Consider the following 11,563-nt stretch of genomic DNA (forward strand, 5'->3'; position numbering starts at 1 on the left):
TCCTTTACTAGAGTGTGGGCTACCAGACCACCAGAGCGTATCGTGTTACCACCACCAGACGGCTGCGTACAGTACGCAGTGGCAAAACTGTGACGTGTACTAGGTGTAGTACAATCTGCTATTGTATTACTATCCCTGAATTTAGACCAAAGTGATACATATTTGAACAAAACAGTAAAGGATTTACATTCATTTGCTGTTTTTTCACAGTACCTAAAGATGAGAGAGGCACACCGAGAGGCTTAGCTTAAGAACAAAAGACGTCTAACAGCAGTATTGTATTCAGTACAATGCCAACAGTAACTACCTCTATTGTATCAGAGAGGCAACTGGACAAACAAGACATGTTTAACTATTTCAGACAGAGAGATTTTTGACTTTTAAGTATTATAATAATGTGTGGCTGTAAAATGAGTGCTAAGTGTTTCAAATATCTAACAAATTACAAAGCATATATAAATATATATGAACAGTATCTGTATTGTTACATTCCAAATATATATTTGGAATGTAACAATACAGATACTGTTAAATTCAAGACATATTATAGCACATTATTTTAAAACTATTGGTCCTTTAATAACATTAATCTGTAACTTCATTAAAAATGGAAACTTTTATGTTATAACATTTTCAGTTGTTCCTAATTTGTGAAAAATGATTTTCTGAAAATATTGATATCGTCTCATATTGAGTTATGAATTTGTCACCTTTACTTTCCTAGCATATACAGTCAATCATACAGTGTTGTGACATAAAAAGTATTTGCCCCTTCCTTATGTCCTTCAGTACTGCAGATTACCTTACTGAATGACTTCAGAAAAATAATATTAAACAAGGGGAACCATCGCAAACAGTATTTCTGAAATCAATATGTCATTTAAGGAACACAGTTATCCAACACACATAGACTTTATATCCAAATATTTGTAGACACCCATTCTAATTAATGCGTTCAGCTACTTGTAAGTTGCACCCATTGCTGACACAGGTGTACAAATGCACACACAGCATGTCTAGTCCCTGTAGAGAAGCACTGCCAATTGAATAGCGCATGAACCTGTTGGCACCATGCCTAATGCCAGACGTGGGCTATATAGGTATAAAGCCCCCCAGCATTGAGCTGTGGAGCAGTGGAATGGTCATTTTCTGCAATGATGGTGCTCCCTCCAATACTTTTGGGATGAAAATATGAATATGCAGGTGTCCCAATACTTTTTTATCATAAAGTGTATGACCCACATTAAAAAGTCATTCCTTCCTTAGTTACTCAAACAAACAAATTAACCAAATTCAGATGACCTGAATGAAGTCAGCCTTGTTTATGAAAACCACACTCATAATAAAATTAACCATCAGAGTGGTAAGAAAGGTTCTAAGAGCAGTGGTTTCCCAACTAGCCCAACAGGAACTTTTGCCTTATCCCTATGTACTGTAAGTTGGGTTGGAGCAAGAATCTTGACCACCTGGGAATCCCTGATCACTGAACCACACTGGAGAACATTTGAGAAATTACAGACCTCTCTAGTCTCAACTTTAGTGCTCATAACAGAGTATAAAACAGAGTATAACATAGAAAAGACAGAGTATTAACATTAATACCCATTTCAGATTTGCAAAAAAAGCATCTGGAAAATTCATTGGATCTTTTTTGGAATAACGCTGAGCAGAAAACAAACAGATAAACCGGTTTCTCTACTTTCAAGTAGGTCAAGGATCATTTAAAATGCTGAATGCCAAAAAAATGAATGTTGTAATATGCTGATGATGCTGTCCTACTCTTCTCCACTTGCATAATGCTAGACAGACCAGTCTAAAGTTTTGGACAACAGAGGTTCCAGTAGGAACACCATGCCAGCATTTAATGGGGGTGGGAATGTTTTGCTGCCTCATCACCTGGACAAACTATTAATGAGGGGGGAAAAAAAAAAAAAAAAAAAAAAAAAAAAAAAAAAAAAATCACATAGATGCTGTGGCAACGCATCTAATGAAAACTCCTCCCAATACATCTGAAATAAAACAGTTCTGGAAAGAAGATGGACTCATATGTGTAACAATTTGAAAGGCTGATCTAAAATGTGTCTTGCTACAAGTTATTCATTTTAAGCAGGCAATGACTTTTTCTACACAGGTGATTTGCATGTTGGATAGCTTTGCATTCACTTAAGATACATAAAAATATTTGTCTAATATTACACAATGTGTGAGAGGATTCTAAAAGCATTAACAGATATGTAAAACACAAAAGAAAAAAAAACACAACAGTTAAAAAATGCCTGATTGACTTCTGTTAAACTTTTAAAACTATTTTGTTGAACAAGCAGATGTAAGCGGTTTTACTATAAATTCAAATTACAAGACATGACTGTGCTTATAGGATTACAGGAATAGGATTACATTTCTTAAAGGTAGTGTTAACATTCTCAGAAGGTAGTGATGGGAAACATTGTCAAAGCTAAACTCAGTCACAGTGTCAGATAATAATAATCTTACCTCACATAAAAAGCATTACTGTGGTAACTATCTTACTACTATAGAGGGCTAAACATTCACGTCTATCTCAAGCGTCAAAGTTCATTTTTGATGCTGAAATTTGGCTGGTCCTCTGGTTTGAAGTCCTGGTTGGGGCTGCCATCTTCATTAAGCATCCGTCTGCTAGTGTAACCCACTATGGGGTACTTCGATTTGTAAGTTCCAGTAAATACTCTCTCCAGGGACTCCAATTGCTTCTCAGTAAGGCCAGTCTGAGTCAGTGAAAAAAGAAAAAAGTCTTAGTGCACATATGACTTTCTGAAACCCACAGTAAACCTCTGCTTTGAAAAAGATCACAAACATACTGTATCATGTGTCAGATCTTTAGGATCTAGTGACATTTTGGCCACAGCTCTGGTCGAGTCCTTGCCCACAAGGGCATTATAAGATGCACCCTTTTTATAAAATTCTGTCAATAAAGAAAAAAACATGCAGGATGATTATCCAATTACACAACAACTTTTATAATTTAATTCACAATCAACATTCTATTATTTTGTTAACATTCAGCAATCTTATCCAACCAAACAACTTAAGACTTAACTTGATAAATACAGTTAACTCCATTTGAGGTTTGAAACTTTAAATGTCTTCAGATATGCACTGACAGTATAAGTTCAGATAACATATGGATCAGTGGGTTAATGGGTCAATACCCATCTAACATAATCATGATGTTTAATAACTAAGGGGTAATAATTAACAACTTGTGAATTGCAGTGTCTATTGTGACACAACTTGTCATGAATGAACCTAAAATGGTAAAAGACTTGGTTAAAGAAGTGCAGACATTTACCTTTTCCAGATGTAACATCAAACACCACACCCTTAATGGCCATGTAAATAGGCTGCCCCTCCTGAGGAACTCAAAAATTCCATAAATAAATAAATAAATAAAACCGTTATACAATCATGGACATGTCTCAGTGTGCAGCAATATTTAAACTCCGGTAACTCGAATGTAAAAACGAGACTGGAGCTGGTTTAAAATAAATATTTTAACTAACAGAGATCCCAATGCAACTTCCCCAGTTGATCAGTTGATCAAAAACAGGTTGTCTAAAATGTTATGTTTGAATAAGGTAGTATCTAATTAAACACACATAAACTTGCAGTAATTTCAAGAACAGAAATCTGGACTGTCGATAACACCAAGTACAAATTTCTTGTTTCATTTTGTTGCGCATTAAAATAAAAAGGTATTTACAAATGAAATTTTGGATTTCTCATTATATCACTCCATAAATCAGAAAATACTTTCAACGGCCATAAAACATTTATTTTGTCACGTTTTTATTTTTTGGGGTCAAATTTAGACTATGGATGATACTGAGACGTCTTGCTCAGGTTGTGAGAAAAACTCATTTTAAGACGCCCCCTTCCCCCCCCCCTTTTTTTTTATTTTTTTGTTCTTTCATGATTGGTTGCTGAAACAACGGAAATGACCATATTTGGATCAGACAACAAACACGGTGCAGGAGAGAGAGACGATACCTGTGACGACACTGTGCAGACAAAGGCTGCGGTACCGCATGTTGTGTTACAATGCTAGCGCTAACTTTTCCTTTAGTGACTTTAGCAAAAGTCTACAGGCAAAATGAACAGTGTTGCCTGGAAAAGGAACATTACATTAGCCCCAAATCTCGAAATTAACCACCAGTGAACGATTCCTTAGGTGTTGCAGAAGGTACTCCGGCACCTGCAAACACTGAACCGTTTAAGGTGGAACGGAAACTTCCATTAAGAAGCCATCTTTAGCCCAGTGATTTCCAACCAGATCAGCCTGACTGTACCTCACTTCCATCGTATCTTCTCAGATCTTCGTCCGTGAACAACCTAACAGGCTTCGAAGCGGGTTTTACTTTTATTTTCGGCTCATCTGCCATACAAATCAGCACAAGCGAAAAACATGTGATAAACTGCAGATAAAGCATTGTAGCTATGAGTGCTTTACTGAGGAGAGCAGTTAAACTCGGTTAATCTGTGTAAAAAGCCTGGACCTAAAAACCCCTGAATAATACAAGTCCCAGACTCGATATAATATAAAAAGAAAACTCCGTCTAGAGAAACAGAGGAACTTTTCAGGGCGAAAGTTTTCCTGGTTGAAACTCTCAGGACTTCCTTATTCCACCAGATCCTTATTTTGAAATTCGGGCTCGTGACCGGATGTTATTCTTGTAGCCCTAAATGCGGCGAAATTGCCGTTGAACAATTTCTATAAAATGCTTTTAAAAAGTACCAAAAATCTTTTAATGGCCTTGTTTTAATGTTTTCGTTGCTCGTTAACCTGTTAATTAGTTCATTCGCGTTTTGTAAAGGGTGAATACGCCTATTTTAGGGTCGTAATACTCACCAGTACAGTTATGAAGACTGGTGAGATTTAGTTCTTTAGATAGTTTTATTTTGTTCTAATTTCTTTTATTTTAATTTGTATTTGTCATCTTAAACTGTGATGGGTCTCGCCTCGCTGCAGCTTTCCCAGTTTCAATCCCAAACCCGCTGTGATGTCACTACACCCAGTGTACCAGTGTAACGTTACTGCTGCTCCTGAAGGCAAGCTCTCCCTCACCAACGTCTCACAAAGTTACTTCTGTCCGCTACACTGATCTTATGGCTCCTCCGAGGAGAGTTCCGATAGTACTGATGGCCATTTCATAAGGCTGAACACCTTGGCAGAAATAGGAGGAGAAAACACACGACCTGCTGGGAAGAGAATGCTGCGGAAAGAGGCGCCTCGGTGCTACCAAGAGGTACGACATAGCGTTGGGTTCTGAATGGGGCAAGAAAGTTTAGGTTAGTTGACAAAAAAGTGAGGAAAAAACACATTGACGTGCATATGTGGTCAAGCTGCCTTATATCTGTTAGAAGTAGTCAGTTGCTTTCCTTTGGACAGGCTAACGTTGGTCATTTTAATAGTTAATGCATGTGGTGCCCCGTCTAGTCATGTGATAGCAGCTGACTGAATAACTGGGCCGAGTGTTACATTGGTCCCGTTGTGCCCATAGTCTTAAACAGCATGGACGTACAAAACAGTGGGTATTCACCATGCACTTGTAGTGCACTGCACATGCATGCATTTAAATGATTAAATGTTAAGTGTTTTTAGTAGTTCTTGCATGAAATGTTACTTTTTTGGGGGCATCATGTGGCTAAATAATTAAATGTAATATGCAGAGCCAATACGTGTTGGGATGTTTTATCATAGTTCAACGATGAGGACTGTGTACGAGGATCTGCATCTTACCAGCATAATACAGATTCTGCCCAGGATCAAGATGAAGCCAGCTGTGATGCCTTACCAGGTGTGCACATTTTTCATATTCTATTTTTATTTAATTTAATACTATGAGTATAGTATTTATTTATTAAATACTATACTCCTATCTACGAGTTTTGTTTTTTTTTAATGGTTGTAATGTTATTTTTACATGATTATTTTCCAATCTTTCTCTAACACCTAAGTAAGTGGATGAGTGAAGCTTGACCGCTGCATGTTGAATAACTGGATATGAAAATGAGTGGGAAAGTCAGTGCATAAGTGAAATTCAGTGCATGCTCTTATAGAGCTTAGTTTCTGCATATGGACCGGGGAGTGAACAGTACAGTTTGAACAGTGTTTAAATATTACATCAAGCGTAATTGTAAAATGTGAGGAAATTAAGTTTTCCATGCCAAGAACATTTTTAAGTAGAAAGCCTTCTGAGTTTAAAGACTACCAGCAGCACAATTTATTCCTGCATAAGAGAGATAGGACAGTCCACATATGATATGGAAGAACAAGAATAATCAGAATCTTGATGCCATAATAAATAATTGGCCCTTTTCCAATTCTTAAAGAATAAATAAATATATACAGTCATGCCCGAAAGTATTCATACCCCTGTCAAAGTTTGACTTAAATTTACTTTTATTTAACCAGAAATTATATTTTTGCCTGGAAATGACACGGGCATCTCCCAGGAGATAACACGATGATGTACAAGAGGCATCATTGTGGGGAAAAAATATTTCTCAGCTTTTATACACATTTGAACAAAAAGTGGCATGTCCAAAATTATTCATACCCTTCTCAATAATTAATAGAAAAGCCTTTATTGGCTATTACAGCAATCAAACGCTTCCTGTAATTGCTGACCAGCTTTTTGCATGTCTCCACTGGTATTTTTGCCCATTCATCTTTAGTGATGAGCTCCAACTCTTTGAGGTTCGAGGGTCTCCTTGCCATCACCCTGATCTTTAGCTCCCTCCACAGATTCTCAATTGGATTCAAGTCAGGACTCTGGCTGGGCCACTGCAAAACATTAATGTTTTTGTCTGCTAACCATTTCTTCACCACTTTGGCTGTGTGTTTTGGGTCGTTGTCGTGCTGAAATGTCCACCGGTTCCCAAGGCCAAGTTTCTCTGCAGACTGCCTGATGTTGTTGTTGAGAATCTTGATGTATTGCTCTTTTTTCATGGTGCCATTTACTGCGATCAAGTTCCCTGGTCCATTGGCTGAAAACCCCCCCCAAAACATTAGGTTCCCACCACCATGTTTGACAGTGGGGATGGTGTTCTTAGGGTTGAAGGCTTCTCCTTTTTTACGCCAAATGGTGCACACATCATTGTGGCCAAACAATTCAATTTTTGTTTCATCTGACAATAAAACAGAACACCAGAAGTCTTCTTTGTCCAGATGAGCATTTGCAAAGGTCAAGCGGGCTTTTGTGTGCCTTTTCTGGAGAAGTGGTGTCCTCCTTGGCCTGCGTCCGTGGAACCCAGCAGTGTGCAGTGTCCGTTGAACTGTCTGCCTTGAGATGTCGCCACCAGCAGAGTCCAGATTCACCAGGATGGCCTTGGTGGTGATCCTTGGATTTTTCTTCACCTCTCTCACTATTCTCCTGGCCAGCACAGGTGTTACTTTTGGCTTCCGACCACATCTTCTGAGATTTTCCACAGTGCGGAACTTCTTGTATTTTTTAATAATACTTTGCACTGTAGCCACTGGAACTTGAAAACATTTTGATATGGCTTTATAGCCCTTTCCTGACTTGTGAGCGGCCACAATGCACAGCCGCAGGTCATTAGTGAGCTCCTTTGTCTTAGCCATGACTGTCCACAAACCAACTGCAGAGAGCTGATGTTTTTCTCCTGTTGAGTTGATTAAAACAGCTGTTCCCAATGAATCAGGGTAATTAGGATGCTTTAAAACAGCTTGGACTATTTGGAATGGTATAGAACTTTGGATTTTCCCATATACTGTGACAGTTTTCAAAGGGTATGAATAATTTTGGACATGCCACTTTTTGTTCAAATGTGTATAAAAGCTGAGAAATATTTTTTTCCCACAATGATGCCTCTTGTACATCATCGTGTTATCTCCTGGGAGATGCCTGTGTCGTTTCAAGGCAAAAATATAACTTCTGGTTAAATAAAAGTAAATTTAAGTCAAACTTTGCCAGGGGTATGAATACTTTTGGGCATGACTGTATATACTGCTCTACGGACGAAGATTTAACATACGTGTTTAGTAATAACTGCTATTGGGCAAAAAAAAAAAAGGAAACTTAGGTTTTAACTTTTTTTTATAGGTATTTATAGTTTTAACTGAAGTTAATGTTACCACATGGAGCTTAGTATTACATTGTGGTGCTGAGGAACTTTCCCTAATGTCAGATTTGGTCTTATTACAGATGAGGACGTCATGGACAACAGTCAGATGTCGACTGCCTTCAACAAAGCTTGCGTGAAGAATGTCTTTACTTTCATTCTTGTTCTTATCTACCTTACGTTAAGCACGGTGGCTGCGTTTTTGGCCTACCAAACCATTTCCGACTTCCTGGAGAAGCTCAATCATCCTGTAATGTCTGTGTCCTACAAAGAGGTCGAGGAGTTTGCCCCCCCAGGTGGGTTCAGGATTAAAAAAGCAGTGGTTTTGTACTTCATTGCCTTGGTTGGTTAACATGTTTATATTACATAGGTATATTTTCTTTTCTTTTCTTTTTTTTTTGTAGGAATTGCACTGTATCCTGGGAAAGCTAAGCTATTGAGCTGTCAGCACCATTATCATGACTATATCCCACCTGGTTTATCTACTCGCCAGATGGAGAATGACTGTGTAATTGAGGAAGTCACTTATAATGACCCATACTCCAACCACACAAGAGTAAGTGTTGTCTTGTACTATGCAAAAGTCAGAGGTCACCCTGTATTTACGTAATTGCTAGTCCAAACAGCAAATTAGTACAAGTGCTCACAAGAGATTTCTGAGGAGATTTGATGTAAGATATTCCACTTGCATAAGGAATAGGGACAGTTCCCAAACTGGAGAGACCTTATCAGGGTTCCCATTCCAACCATGTTCATTGGCCCACATGGTGACTCGATCATATCCTTGACGGGACACACTAAATATTGAAAGTTGATATGTTTAGGTGTTGAAGCTTCTGTGTAATTGTGTGTAAATATGTTTTCTGGAAGATTAATCACTTGTACTTAATAAACTAAGGGCCATTTTTATACAGGGCTGTAATTTGTAAGTAGTTCATTGATTTATGTACATAGTATGTGGACCTCTGTACAGCACAGATGATCTACCACACCTCTGTAACCAGATCTTTCTTGATGTTATTTTGTCTTGAATAACTCCTCGGTTGCAGTGTTGGGTAATGTCCTAAAGCCTCACAAACATGTCTGGTCCTGCCTGATGTTACAACAAGCAGGTGACAAGTCCTATAACTATTACTAATGAAAGGCTTGATGGCCTACAACAATACTGCTCAGTTTCTGCTGGAGCTGAATGTTATAAGGCATTTTTGACAAGTCTTGACTGATCTTGTGAACTTGACTGAACTCTGCTTGATGTATACATGATCTACATATTAAAAAGTATGAATTGCCTTGGAATTAATGTTCAAAGCTGTGCAGTGCATGGCACACCAGAGCTGGAATTAAGAAGTACTGATCTAAATGATGTGTTGTTGAAGCGAGCCTTGGTGGTTAAGGGGCCAACAGATGTCCGAAGTCGGGAGCTCATATTCCTCCAGTTCAGTCAAAATGAAACCGAGGAGGATTTCAGTGCCATCAGCTACATGCTCTTTGCCCAATTCAGCGACATGACTAAAAGGTATGTATTTTAGTCATAATGTATCAGTCATGCCATGTATGTTACGATTACTCCATTCCTTTCCTTGTTATTGTTCAGAAAATAGTAACACACTACAATTCTCCCCTGCTTACCAGTTCAGACAAGACTGCATTTATGAAAGACTGCGAAAGGAATTACTCAATGTGGACCTTCTCTGGTGGGTTTCGTACCTGGGTCAAAATGTCTTTGGTCAGGACATCTGGGAGAGGAAATGAATCTGTAGAATTCAGACAAGAGGTAGGCAGATGCTGTCGCTTTAAGTACCAACAATCTGTGTCTCCCATTCTAGATAGTGATCTAATCAGTAATGTTTTTTTTTTACAGTCTAGTGTCGTGAAGTACAATGACAGGAGGCCTCCACAAGAGCGAACAAATGAGCTCTTCTTTGTTGTGTTTCAATGGCGGGATCCATTTATTCAACAAGTCAAAGATGTAAGTCAACACTTTTATTCCTGAGTACAATCTTAAAAAATAATGTTCTTTTCATTAAATGCTGCACCCTGTTTTTTTTTCCTCCAAACATACCTGAAACAAGAATTATGACTCAATCAGCTGACGTTCTTTTACAATGAATTTTGTGGTGTGGAAGCAGAATAGATTTGTTTTCTAATGATTCTTCCATGAAGGTCATATTTGTTCATGTGTTGTTGCATACTTGTAATAATAATAAAAATAATTTTGATCTAGTGTGGCCAAACTTTTGCATGCCAATATATTATTAGGAGTTTACACAAACGCTTCTTTAGGATATGGGAGGATGTTGATTAAAATGCTTTGTTACTAATAGATGTCTCTCTTTAAAGTTGAAGGGAAAATGCTATGCTATGCCTAATAAACCCACTGTATGTAAAGACACCTTGGTTACAAAAAAAATGTCTAATCTAGTTTTCTTGTTGCCAACAGATCATCACAGCAAACCCCTGGAACACCATTGCCATTCTGTGTGGTGTCTTCATGGCTCTTTTTAAAGCAGCAGACTTTGCCAAACTTAGTATAAAGTGGATGATCAAAATTCGTAAAAGACACATGAGAGCTAGAATTAGGGAAATGAACCAGATCAGCTGAAAATAATCTGTACCTTACTAAGATCTGGTCATCCATTTCAGACATTTTCAGTATTAAGTGAACAAATTTTATCTTTGAAGGACTGATCTGTTTTATACTTTTATAATGGATTTCAGTACAATCTTGAATGATTCTGCTTTTTGTTGCACCAGTCTATTTTACTGACATTCTGAACTACTGACATTCTGTAGCGTACCATTCATTACACAGGAAATGTAAAGGAATAAAAGGTGTGCAATCATAATAATGGGAGACTTGCAAAGTAAATGTAACACTGATTTCAACATGGCAGCTGACTTTTTTTTTAATTCTTACATAATTTCTCCTTTGTAACCCATAACTGTTTCAGACTTTTAGGACAAAGGGTGGTATTAAAAGGACTACATAAGATGTGTTTGTTGTGTGTTCATTTCTGTGTGTTGGTTGTCAGAATTGGCTACTATTTTTAAGGTGAAATTTTGAAAATAAAAAATAAAGTTTTTACTAATCTACTAATAAAGTGGTTGGTTGGTGTGGCACAACAGATAACACCACTACCTGCCACTGGGTTACATCACCATGTGGGAGACCAGGGTTTGATTCCCGGTCTGGGTGACTATGCTGCTCTACACCAATAAGAGTCCCTGGGCAAGACTCCTAACACTACATTGGCCCACCTCTGTGATACGAGTAACCTTGTAAGTCGCTCTGGATAAGAGCATCAGCTAAATACCATAAATGTAAATAAAGCTAAATCATTTGAATCAAAGAGATACATGTATTAAATATGTAATTATATTTAAACGTGAGAGATTGAATTATTGTAATTATTGACGTTATGTAAAATAATTATTTTGCCAC

The 11,563-nt window shown here is 37.8% G+C and overlaps 2 protein-coding genes across 2 annotated transcripts; one reads left to right on the forward strand and one right to left on the reverse strand.

Moving 5' to 3' along the window:
- Positions 1-544: 544 nt before the first annotated feature.
- On the reverse strand, positions 545-4,824 carry nenf (neudesin neurotrophic factor). Its single transcript, XM_072689495.1, has 4 exons — positions 4,326-4,824; positions 3,329-3,389; positions 2,838-2,941; positions 545-2,744 (listed from the first exon to the last, which is right to left on the reverse strand). The coding sequence occupies exons 1-4, from the start codon at positions 4,464-4,466 to the stop codon at positions 2,568-2,570; spliced, it is 483 nt and encodes a 160-aa protein (XP_072545596.1). The 5' UTR covers positions 4,467-4,824; the 3' UTR covers positions 545-2,567.
- Positions 4,500-11,111, forward strand: pacc1 (proton activated chloride channel 1). The gene is made up of 8 exons (XM_072689494.1): positions 4,500-5,282; positions 5,738-5,834; positions 8,205-8,417; positions 8,526-8,677; positions 9,498-9,637; positions 9,754-9,895; positions 9,983-10,090; positions 10,562-11,111. Exons 1-8 carry the CDS (start codon positions 5,247-5,249, stop codon positions 10,721-10,723), a joined length of 1,050 nt encoding a protein of 349 aa, XP_072545595.1. The 5' UTR covers positions 4,500-5,246; the 3' UTR covers positions 10,724-11,111.
- The last annotated feature ends 452 nt before the right edge of the window (positions 11,112-11,563 follow it).

This window comes from Salminus brasiliensis, chromosome 10 (assembly GCF_030463535.1).
Source record: "Salminus brasiliensis chromosome 10, fSalBra1.hap2, whole genome shotgun sequence".
In the NCBI taxonomy this organism is placed as follows: Eukaryota; Metazoa; Chordata; class Actinopteri; order Characiformes; family Bryconidae; genus Salminus; species Salminus brasiliensis.

Excerpts from the sequence above, each read along its gene's own strand:
- nenf (XM_072689495.1), bottom strand. The coding sequence starts at position 4,466 with ATGCTTTATCTGCAGTTTATCACATGTTTTTCGCTTGTGCTGATTTGT. Across the intron at positions 3,390-4,325 it reads GAAGATACGATGGAAGTGAG|GAGGGGCAGCCTATTTACAT; the intron begins GTACAGTCAGGC and ends TGAGTTCCTCAG. Across the intron at positions 2,942-3,328 it reads TGATGTTACATCTGGAAAAG|AATTTTATAAAAAGGGTGCA; the intron begins GTAAATGTCTGC and ends CTTTATTGACAG.
- pacc1 (XM_072689494.1), top strand. The coding sequence starts at position 5,247 with ATGCTGCGGAAAGAGGCGCCTCGGTGCTACCAAGAG. Across the intron at positions 9,638-9,753 it reads TTCAGCGACATGACTAAAAG|TTCAGACAAGACTGCATTTA; the intron begins GTATGTATTTTA and ends CCTGCTTACCAG. Across the intron at positions 9,896-9,982 it reads CTGTAGAATTCAGACAAGAG|TCTAGTGTCGTGAAGTACAA; the intron begins GTAGGCAGATGC and ends TTTTTTTTACAG.